The 12500-nt window shown below is 45.6% G+C and overlaps 2 protein-coding genes across 2 annotated transcripts in view; both read left to right on the forward strand.

The window, feature by feature from the left end:
* si:dkey-91m11.5 (PH_BCR_vertebrate and RhoGAP_Bcr domain-containing protein) overlaps positions 1-1664 on the forward strand; it is a 34274-nt gene extending 32610 nt beyond the window's left edge. Inside the window, 2 exon segments of the mRNA XM_031570940.2 lie at positions 247-400; positions 574-1664. Coding sequence (XP_031426800.1) covers positions 247-400; positions 574-663 — 244 coding nt within the window. The 3' untranslated portion in view covers positions 664-1664.
* Positions 1665-3322: 1658 nt separating this feature from the next.
* The window catches only part of specc1la (sperm antigen with calponin homology and coiled-coil domains 1-like a), a 25573-nt gene continuing 16395 nt past the window's right edge, over positions 3323-12500 (forward strand). The window contains exon 1 of the mRNA XM_031570946.2: positions 3323-4073. The gene's annotated coding sequence lies outside the window, so the exon portion shown is untranslated. The remainder of the gene's footprint in view (positions 4074-12500) is intronic.

Here is a 12500-nt window from a genome sequence, read left to right on the forward strand (position 1 = left end):
AGAGGTTGGATGCTGTGTGTGAGAGAGTTTGATGGTGTGTGCGAGGGTTTGATAGTGTGTGTGAGAGGGTTTGATAGTGTGTGTGAGAGGTTGGATGCTGTGTGTGAGAGAGTTTGATAGTGTGTGTGAGAGGGTTTGATAGTGTGTGAGAGAGGGTTTGATAGTGTGTGTGAGAGGGTTTGATAGTGTGTGAGGCGTAGACGGCCTCTCATATCTGTGTGTGTGTGTGTGTGTGTGTCTGTGCAGGGTGGCTGAGAATGAGGGTGTAAATAAGATGTCCTTCCACAACCTGGCAACCGTGTTTGGCCCCACCCTTATGCGGCCCTCAGAGAAGGACAGCAAGACGCCAACCAATCCCATGATGATGACTGACAGCTGGTCTCTGGAGGTCATGTCTCAGGTAAGGTTGTGTGTGTCTGTGTGTGTGTGTGCGTGTGTGTGCGTGTGTGTGTGAGAAAGAGAATGACGACTCTAATCTACATGATAGGTGTTTCAGTTGTTTCGTCTTCATGACCAGTGTGTGTGTGTGTGTGTGTATGTGTGTGTGTGTGTGTGCGTGTGTGTGTTGTTCAGGTTCAGGTGTTGCTGTATTTCCTTCAGCTGGAGACGATCCCCACGCCTGACCGCAAGCGCCAGAGTATCCTCTTCTCTACAGAAGTCTAGAGGACCCAACGCCACTGCACTGGACTGCCACTAAAGGGCGCTAGAGTATCAGACTATCCGCTTCTCCACAGAAGTCTAGAGGACCCAACGCCACTGCACTGGGTTGCCACTAGAGAGCGCTGTGCAGACAAAAAAACAGACCGCCTTATTCTCGTCATTTAAATCATTCTTTCAGTCTTCAATCACAATCACTTGCAGACATTATGCATTCCAACACGTATTTGCACACGAGAGAATTATTTTCCACTGGTTGTTTCTGTCTCACAGTACTTATTATTTTTGAAGGACAAAACAGTAGATCACAGCACTTCATTGTCAGTCATATCTAAATCATCTTTATACAGCTTTCCTTTGGTCTACGGAGCACTTACAATCATTCTATTCTGCTGTGACGAGCCATTTAACTTGGCCAAAGGGCCTAGCAACCATTCCACACACATAGTCAGTCCCATTCCAGCCGTTTGAATTGGCACATTCACCGTGAGGGTAGGTGTGAGGAACATGTTTAAGATGTGATTGCTGACTATCAGCTGGCAGATGGGCCAACCTGGGATTAGTTTTGGCTGGGGATAGGTTAACCCAGCCTGCCATCAGATTTACAGAAGAGAAAAGAATGCCTCATTTACTGTTTAAGAGAGAACGTTAATAGCCAGGCGTAGTTTACACAGAAGCATATGTAGCACAGGTCTCTAGTGTGCTAAACATTCCATGATGCTAATTTATCTCACCAAAATCCTACCCAACATGCACTGTGTCTCTGTGTAGTACCGCAGTGCTCTTGGTCTCGCCGGCTCCCCGTGGCCCCGCTTGCCTTCTGCCTGCAACATTCCCACTGTCGGATGGAATACTGGCGCTTATCCCAGTGAATCCACTTCCTAACACACTGATGGAAAAGAGACTGAGACTAATATACTGATGTGATGGAAAAGAGACCGAAGTTATACAATTATAGTCCCTGTGGTCCTGTATCTAAGCGCTGATACTTAGAGACGGTGTACAAATGAATCTTTCAAAGAGAACATTCTCGTCCTTTTTAAGGACTGAACAAGCAATATTTAGCCTCTTTCTAGTGTAAGCGTATCTAACATGGTTGTATTTGAAGATTTCTCAGTTTTCAATACTTTCAGTTTAGGATAGAGGCAGCCTTTTATTTTAGGGGTAGTTTGCATCTCCTTACTGTGCCAATGTTCTGATTTCAGTGCAAGTTTCATTTGTTTTTAGAGATGTATTGGTGTGTGTTTACTGTATGTAGATAAAGGCTTCTCCAACCTAGTATCTGATCTAACATGCAGGCATGTTTCTGATGTCCACTTGCTTGTCATTCCTCCTGTATACAGTTTTCATTTTAAAAGCCCAGGCCGCACCCACTGAAGGGGGCTCTTTTGATTGGGATATTACATGTTTACATGTTTACTGGTGTTTGTTTTGATGTTCCTCCTCGCCTTGTGTCTTCCTCTGTGCTGTAATCTACTCCGAGCCACTCCTCCCCGTCCTGTGTGACTGTTGAAACTAGGAGTGCTTGCTGGTCCTCTGATCCACCCTCTTGTAGCATAATAAGACTGGATAGTTGGCACAAAATGGCTGTTCACTGGACTGTAGTTTCCTCTTTTACCTTTGTGGATTGAGCTACTGCACACTGTGATAATGGGCTTTACATTTGATGTGTTTGTGACCGGTCAGCTGCCTGAAGAAAAAGCAAAGTTCTCTTCTAGAAGTTAGAAGTTTAGAAGCTCAATCTTAAAAGCAGGATATGGTTTATGCAATAAACTTAACCATTCTGGGAAGCCGTTTCTTCATAGTACTGTAAGATTTTCCCACTTGGTCCCTGTAAACCCTGTTGTCTCGTAAACTGAATGTTCTTCCACACTGCAAACTCACACATGAACATGAATCTGAAATAAGATCTTGATGATCCTGATTTTTGTCGGCCATCTTTCTTCGCTTCAACATTGCTGGAAGATGAAATCCCATCTCTCCAGTGGGATCCTCCTTGAATATACATTCTGCTCTACAAGCTTCACGGTTTTATGATTTACACCTAAGGTTAACCCTAACCCTTGACTTACGCCAACTGAATGGCCATTCGACAGTCACATGCAATTCTCAGAAATACAAAACACAGCATTTGTCTTCTGATGCTGTAATGACACCTGTGAATCCTGTCTCCACATACAGTAGGCCTACCAGTCAAAAGTGTTTTTTCTTTACTTTTATTATTTTCTACATTGTAGATTTATACTGAAGACATTTAAACTACGAAAGAACACATATGGAATGATGTACTAAACAAAAAAAGTTGTATCTACCATGTAGAAAATTATAAAATCAAAGAAAAATCTTCTAAAAAAAATTAGAAGGTGTGTCCAAACTTTTGACTGGTACTGTAGGCTACATACAATGGAAGACCAGCCAATGCTGAGAAGAGACTGGTGTGTCTCTGCCAACACAGAGACACACCAGGGATCAGAAACTGGAGAGGTTTTTTGTGTTGTTATGATTTTATTTCATCAGCCCAACATTTGTTTCAGTGTTCTTGTTGGGCTGTGGATTTTAAATATGCAACTATTTGATTTTACACTTCGGGGGAAAATAACTATTCATTATTATTTATTTATTTATTGTGTATTTGGGGGGGGGGGCGGCATCTAACATACAAGGCGGGGTGAGGCAAGTGAGCCCTGTGGCCCTTACGTCGCACATTTCCAGGAATGCCGTTTACGCTCACACACAGACGCATACAGAAGACCACTTATAACTCAATGGGACCACAGGAGGGCAAGTCTTACGTGGCAATTACACTGACGATAGAGAGATAACGTCAAACTAACACAGGGCATAAAACAGCATAAAACACAGACGAAATGTATCAGTTACACCAGCTACCATCTGACATTACACATACACTCTTACCAGACACAAAAGGATGCATGACATGAACGGTAACGAGTAATTCACCAGTCCAACACTGAGGTATGCAGACAGGCTACTCAAGTCTCTCGCCCGGAAGTTCCGCTAGCCCTCCCCCAGCACGCTATAACACCCTTTACTGTTGGGTCCTGCACATCACTACTACAGTTCCAAGTTTGAGTTTTAGGTGGGTGACGTGAGGAGGAACACACAAATCCACCCGTAAAACACACGTCGTATCACCAGCGCCGCCAGGCCATCTCCACAGCTGCTGATCTGGTATGCGCAGCTCTGTGTGGAGGCAGAATTATGCTGCTCTGTGCTTTCAATCAGTCGGGGGCCGCCTACGGTGGAAATGTGACAACTGGGAGAACTGATCCCGGTCGAGCCGATGCAAAACATTTTCAAATACGTGAAGGTGTCTCAATCTCACCCTAGTGCCAAACTCCCACACCGTCTTAATTGAAGTATATCGCACACTTGGATAAAAAGTGCAACCCGAGGTAAGGACACTGGTTTCTCTGTTGTCTTACTAAGTTAGCTAACTAGCACTAGCCAGCTACTCAATGTTTGCTAGCTCATCTGTGCTGCCAATGTTAGCTGCGTTAGAGCATAGGCGGAGATTCCTGTTTATTGTACAGGGCTCTGGTTAAACTGCCTCATGGATTACATTTGACCTGTGCAGACGAACGAATTTTGATCATTCAAAAGTTCAAGTATCATGTTTGTTACTAAATGTCAGGCTACTTAGTAATTCTAATTATATACTCCACATAATTAGCGTTGATAAGTAATATAAGAAGCACCAAAAGCTAGCCTCAGTTAACCAGCGCAAACACCGACCGGCGACTGTCGCGGTCTCTGTGATGTCTAACGTTAGCGTTGTTATTAACTACACCAGCAGACTTCTATATCTGTTCTTTATTATTGTAACTAGCCTAGCTAGTAAATATTTGTAATTATATTAACATTAAATTATGGAGAAAAGTTTGCATGTTTCTTATTCGTAAATAGCAATATCTAGGCAGCTACAATGTTATTCTCCTTAACATAAATACAATTAATGCTGGACCTAGACGTCAATGAAAACAAATGCCGTCTTTGTAATGTGCATGCATTGTACAGTCATCCTTGAGACATGGGACAAAACATGTCCAGAACAAATCCAATCAATATATGGACATGGACCAAATACAAAAACACAGGACGAGACATTGAACTGGCTACCAACATTATAGGACAAGAGAGTTACTGGAAATTTGAGTTGATCCATGAGCCCTCATATTTCTCGTGTGGCTCCCACAACTAAGTGCCACTTAAATGTCATCAATGGAATTTCCCTATATTTGAAAGCTCCTTGGCAACTCAAGCTACCCATCAGAATGATTTTTTTCTGAGATTACAGTAAAATGGATCACATGGCATCTGATTCTTCCTTATAACATTACATATTTCATCACATTATATCACATCAGCCCTGTAGACACAGATAGCTGACCTGGGGTTTTGTTGGCTATGGATAAGAATACTGAGTCACAACCTCTAGTAAGACGATTCAAATCATGATGGAAGGCTTAGCAATTAAATGAATTGATGTTTTTTTGTGACTGACGTTACGTGTGAACTACACCTTATTTTTCCAGTGATTACATAAATATTAGAACCCTTTAGAACTGCAAGCAGAGATGTGCAAAGTGTTGGCTTGTGGACTGTTCATTGTAAGAGGACAAGTTGTGATGTGTAATTACTGGAAAAATAAACAACCATTTGCTTATTACTCTGTGTTTATTACTAAGATATAGTTTTTAAATAGTTTTCTGCTTCCAATAGTTTGAAGACAAGTTGATTAGAGCTTTTGCATGTGTGATGTCACACTCCAAACTTCACCACAGCACAAAGAAGCACTTAGCAAGACAAATTGAATTGACATTTTTTCCATGTCATGCAAGGGTAAATGGACTGCATTTACTGTATATAGTGCTTTGATACTCATAGAGCACTCGAAGCGCTTTATACATTAATGCCTCAGACATCTACCCCTTCACACACCGATGGCTACTATCTAAGGTGCCAACTTGCACATTGGGAGTGGTTAGGGGTTCAGTGGCTTGCTCGAGGACACTTCGACACTTGGTGAGGAGGAGTCAGGTTCGAACTAGCAACCTTCCGATTGCTGAATGACTCCTCTACCTTCTGAACCTCTATCGCCCCAAGTATAGTTAGCCATAAAAGTATAGCCACTGTAAGTATAGTTAGCCATAAAAGTATAGCCACTGTAAGTATAGTTAGCCATAAAACTGGAAACTTAGGGCTGGATAATAAATAAATACCATGGCAACTGTGCAATAGTACTTGTCACAAAACCTTCAAATTTGTAACGTCAGTCATGACGGATTCACCCTCCACCAATTGTAACTGCTATTAGCACAGGCCAGTGGAAGAGCTTTGCATATTTAGGCATGTACGTTACTTAGTCTCTTAGTTTCTCTCCACGTAGCATCACAAACTTGAGACTGAGGGGTTTGGCTTAAGATTACATTTTTCCGATGGTGGAATGATGCTCTTGAAACTGCTGCAGTTAGGGGCTTTGGCCAAGGAATGTGGCCTATAATAAGTCTGCCTGTTTCTGGAGCCTTCCTGCAGGAAGCAAGTAGCCCCCTTGTGAAAAGTGTTCATGAAGACCAGTCCCTCATCATCCCAAAGTCAAGCCCTTCACACTAAACACAGTCCATAACTGTGGGAGTGCTTCAGTGGGAGTGCTTCAGTGGGAGTGTGTGTGTGTGTGTGTGTGTGTGTGTGTTTTTGTGTGTGTGTGTGTGTGTGTGCACACTTATAGTGAAAGATGTGAAACTAGAGGGCGTTCTAGACCAGTGGTTGTGTGTGCGTATGTGTTTGTGTGGGTGTGTGTGTGCGTGTGCTTGTGTGTGTGTGTGCACACTTATAGTGAAAGATGTGAAACTAGAGGGTGTTCGAGACCTGTGTGTGTGTGCGTGCGTGCGTGCGTGCGTGTGCGTGCGTGCGTGCGCACACTTATAGTGAAGGATGTGATTGTCAACACGGCGCCAAAACCTTTTATGCCCACACTTGGAGCGCGTGAGTCACTGCAGTCTTACGATAGGTGGCGCTGCTGAGAAAAATACCATCTACACTGCTAAAATGCGCCGAAGTAGAGCACAGTAGAATTTACGGGACGGTAACTGTATCGCCAGTATTCATTTGTGGATTAACTGCAGGTAGAAGCAATAAGAGGAGGCAATGTATCAAACAGAGTACATGAAATAGCTGGGGCTATATGACATGACCTTGAAATAGCTGGGGCTATATGACATGACCTTGAAATAGCCAAGGTTATATGACTAGACGTTTCATCTCATGTGGTATTCAAGGTTTTTTGGTTAGTGTTTAATTGCCAGTCACCAGCAAAGCTAGCCTGTTGCCTTTCTGTAGGTTAATGAAACTTGTTATGGTAACACAAGACTGTCTCAACTGCGTTATGGAAATCAGGAGAAAAGAACCACAAAGACTCCGCTTTTTCCGTTTCAAAATAAAGCTACTGTTTATATATTCTGTACAAAAGTAATTCAAATTCTGAAGGAACACACACACACACACTGCGATCCATTCAGAATGTTTCCAAAAGTGGATGGCGACCCACCAGTTTTGAAACACTAGCAGGAACTCACTAGAAACACACACACACACACACACACACACACACACACACACACACTGCTCTAGAAGAGTTTATATGCTGAACACACACACACTGCTCTAGAAGAGTTTATATGCTGAAAACACACACACTGTGCCATGAATGGTTGAGTAATGGGCAATGCAAGAGCTGATCTGAAATGTGTCTTAAATTAATGAATTCTTAAAGCACCCCCATGCTCAGCAAAATCACTAATGGGGTGTAGACACAACACTCCAACCTTAACTGAGAGAGTCAGACCAGATACACACACGCAACACTCCAACCTTAACTGAGAGAGTCAGACCAGATACACACACGCACACCTGCCCACTAACCCGAGGAGGGAAGTCAAGGTATCAGACTTAACAACAAAGACCCCTTTTCAGTGCCTTAAGGGTTAAGGTAAGGTTTGTCTACTCTAGGGAAGGGATAGAGCGGTCACCCCACCTGGCCTTGAACCCGGGTCTACGGGGTACCAAACCAGCACTCTGACCACAATGCCATAGAGCCAGGCTCGTTGGTATGGCAGTCGGAGTGCATACTCAACCGTAGTGACAGCACTCCGTCACAGTTGCTGTACATTAAGCTGTTCCCAGCAAGGCTTATAGCGGCTCACAAATCTCAGTTTCTCTGAAAGTAGCTTTTATTATAACATAAGGTTATAAAATCCTCCGATTTGTGTGATTTCGAAGTTTTAGGGATGAGATGTCACTGGTTCATGAATGTTGCCATACAGTACATTAGTTATTGTCTGTAGGCGGTTCATTTGTGTACTTTATTCATATTACATTACCACGGCAGACAGGATGTTTCTTGCCCTGATGGTCAGCAGCCCTGTTGGTCTAAACGGGTCAGGACTGTTGGGCTAAACGGGTCAGCCCAGGGTGAGGCCTTCTGGTTGGCCTGCATTGCCACCAGGGTACGTCTGACAAGTCTCAGTCGGAGACCTCAGGTTACCTCAGGGCTGTCGTGGAATAATGTTTGCTTTCTGCTCCGTAAATGAGCTAAGGTTACGGCTGGAGACGTATTAAGAAATTAAGAAGGAATTTATTCTCCTTTGCAGTGAAGCCAATTATGTGTAATGTTGAACTAGCAGCAAAGAATGTTGGCCATTCACAGCGCTTTGCTTGTTGGGCGCTTTTTAAACGTCCCTGACCTTTGTCTGGTAAATAGCTGGAGGCTAGAAGCGGCATGCGAGTGGCTGGTCAACACCATGGGTGTAAAAGGTGTGTTAAAAGCAATAGTGAGTGCTGTGTGACTTTATTTGGTTCTCTCTCTCTCTCTCTCTCTCTCTCTCTCTCTCTCTCTCTCTCTCTCTCTCTGTGTGGTCTCTGTCACCTTAGCACACACCTCATTCCCACTCACATTGAAAGCCATTTCTTGAGCGTTTATTTAGTGTGATGGTGGCATGTGGGAACGGACGCTAAACCCTGAAGTCAAATTGTTTATGTATCGCCTGGCCAACTAGTATCAATAACGATAATCGCCTCCAAGGAGGTGGAACCATTGGATTAATGTGTTTGAGAAGGACAAGGGGGAGTGGAGGTTTCTCCCCCTTCATTCACTACATTGATATCAGAGGTCACATCCACACTAATACGTTTTAGGTTTAAAGCGCCTCACTTTTGCTACATTCATGCTTGGTGTTCATACTACCGGGTTTGCGTTTTAGTGTGGACGGGCAGAAACGGTGACGCTGATAACGCAGATAGACACAGACCATCCACACATCCACAGAGAAATGCAAAGACACAGGGACTAGCTCGGACAGGAAGTGACTCCTGCTCCCTCTCATGCACCCTCTCTCTTGTTCTGCTATCCCACTTTCCCTCTCTCTCCCTCTCTCTCCCTCTCTCTCCCTCTCTCTCTCTCTCTCTCTCTCTCCCTCTCTCTCCATTTACTTTTCCTTTCTTTATCCTTCTTTTGAAATCTATCTCTGTGCCTGCCCCCCCCCCCCCCCCCCCCCCCCCCCCTCTCAGCTGTCCAGCTATCTCTGTATCTCTCCCCCTCTCTCTCTTGGCCCTCCTCCCTCTCTCTCTCTCTCTCTCTCTCTCCCCCTCTCTCCTCTCTCTCTCTCTCTCTCTCTCCCCCTCTCTCTCTTGCCCCTCCTCCCTCTCTCTCTCTCTATCTCTCTCTCTCTCTCCCCCTCTCTCTCTCTCTCTCCCTCGGCCCTCTTCCCTCTCTGCGTTTCCGTGAGGTTACACAAACATAATGGCGTTTCAAAGCGGGACGGTTGGCTCTGTGTGCCGAGCTGGGATCCAGGGACCGGAGGCTTTGATGAACATGCCACTAAACACACATAACAGCCCCGCTACTTCCACACACACACACACACACACACACCATACACACACACACACACACCATACACACACACGTGCCACTAAACACGCATAACAGCCCCGCTACTCCACACACACACACACACACACCATACACACCATACACACACACACACCATACACACACACACACACACACACACCATACACACACACGTGCCACTAAACACACATAACAGCCCCGCTACTCCCCACACACACACACACCACACACACACACACACACACACACCATACACACACACGTGCCACTAAACACACATAACAACCCCGCTACCCCACCACACACACACACCACACACACACACACACCACACACACACCATACACACACACACACACACACACACACACACACACCACACAAACACACACACACACACACCATACACACACACACACACACACACACCATACACACACACACACACACCATACACACACACGTGCCACTAAACACACATAACAGCCCCGCTACTCCACCACACACACACACACACACACACACACACCGCAACTAAACACACATCACAGCCCCTCTGCCCCGCTCACCTCCCACCACACACACACACCATACCATAACACACACACACATTCATGCAAGTACACACACACCATACCATAACACAAACACACACACACACACTTTATACTGTGGCATGCTACAGGCTATCCACACACTCACACACACACACGTTATACTATGGCATGCTACAGGCTATACACGCACGCACGTACACTCACACACACACACACACACACACACACACACGTTATACTATGGCATGCCACAGGCTATCCACACACACACACACACGTTACACTATGGCATGCTACAGGCTATCCAGGGCAAGGATGGACAGGGGAACAGTTGGAGGACTGTACCTTTAACTGAGTTAGCCGTCTGTACCTTGAAGTGGCAAGTGTTTTCAGAGTCCAGAGTGACTCCCTGGAAAGCACTTTTTGGGAGAGGGTTGTCTCCGATGGGAGATGAGGTGTGACCAGACGGCGTCCCCAGACGGATGGCCTCCCCTGTCACACAGAGTCCCCACAAGACGGCGTCCCCTGTCACACAGAGTCCCCACCAGACGGCGTCCCCCGTCACACAGAGTCCCCACCAGACGGCGTCCCCCGTCACACAGAGTCCCCACCAGACGGCGTCCCCTGTCACACAGAGTCCCCACCAGACGGCGTCCCCTGTCACACAGAGTCCCCACCAGACGGCGTCCCCCGTCACACAGAGTCCCCACCAGCTGGTAAACGAGTCCCAACCATGCAGCAGTGACCTGTGCCTACAGCAACACCTTTCATTTCCAATTGCATTTACCACAAACGGGTTGCCACTTGCTAGTCTACCTTGTGTACAGAGAGTCCTTATGAAGTAATGCCCTTCCAGCACAGACCTAAAGGGTTTGAAACACTGCTTATTAAGGGGGGGGGGGGGTTGCTGCTGCTGCTGCTGCTTCTGCTGCATCATTTGTGTGTTAGTGGACACTGAGGTCATATTCACTAGGGTCAGGTTAGGAGATAGTTTGTGGTTATGAAATGAGAATGAAGGGCTACAGGGGAAGGGAAAGAAAATCCTCCTCCTGCATCTCTGGGTTCTCCGTGTTCTCCGGGACCTGAGTTTCATAACATCTCCAAAGTGAGTTATCTTTGCACCTCTCCCTGCCAGGGAATGTGTACACTCGGCAGATTTCAGCGGGGTCTGCTCATGAGCAGGCGCTCGGCGCTTTGGCGCTCGGCGGTGGGGGGGGGTCCAGGGCTACAGCTGTGACACATTAGGCTCCGAAAAGCCTCTCGGAGCTCAAGGAACCAATCAGATTCACTTCTGATCAGACCCAAGAGGACAATAGAGGATCATGAAAATTCAAAAAAAAATCCTCAGGTCTGGAAAATCTGAAGAACTCTCCAATGAGAGAGAGGGGGGCAGAAGAGATGGAGAGAGAGAGAGAGGAGTGCAGTAAAGGAAGTGAAGGGAAGTAGAGAGAGAAAAGAGAGAGAAGAGGATGAAACAGAGAAGGAGAGGACAGAGAGAGAAGGGAAGGAGAGGAGACAGAAGAGGAGGAGAAATAGAGAGAAAGAAAGAGAGAGAGAGAGGAGAGAGAGAGAGAAGAGGAAGGAGAGAGAGAGAGAAGAGGAAAAAAGAGAGAGAGAGACAGAAGAGGAGGAGGAGGAGGGAGAGACAGGATAGAGAGAGAGAAAGAAGAGGAAGAAGGAGAGAGAAGATGAAGAAGGGGAGATAGAGAGAAGGAGAGTAGAGAGAGAAGGAGAGGAGAAAGAGAGAGAGAGGTGTTGGAGAGTGGTAGGGATGTGGGGGAGAAAGAGAGGGGAGGAAATGGTGGTGAGGGAGAGAAGGGAAGGAGTGAGGAGGTCTTGGTGTCTGTGTGCTGCCCCCTCATGGATGGGAGTTTAAGGTTTACTTGACAGTGTGAGCATAATAAGTCCTTATTTTATATTCCAAGCTTTTTTTTTATAGTTTAAGCATAGACTAGCCTACTTCTACTGATTCAAAAACGCTCCAATTAGCCTAGGGCAATTTGGTTAACGGCATGGTTTGATACTACTACACACACACAGCAATATGCGGTTTATATACAGTGTGGTTTGATACTACACACGCACAGCAACTCTACCAGGTAAAGTGTCTCTCTCTGCCTTTCACATAAGAATCCCATTAAAGTGTCGGGTACAAAATCAGATAAATAACGGGAGTCAATGCCAGTTGACCTGGCTATGAATATCATAGCAGTCTCTAGCTTAGGGAACCATCTTACAGTTCGTAGTTGCTAGCGTGTTTAATATGAACACCTTTTAATATAAAGTGAATATGAACTAATGTGCGTGCGTGATGTCTCAGTGCCTTGTTCCCCCCCCCTACAGACGGTTCGGTA

This window comes from Clupea harengus, chromosome 7 (assembly GCF_900700415.2).
Source record: "Clupea harengus chromosome 7, Ch_v2.0.2, whole genome shotgun sequence".
NCBI lineage: Eukaryota > Metazoa > Chordata > Actinopteri > Clupeiformes > Clupeidae > Clupea > Clupea harengus.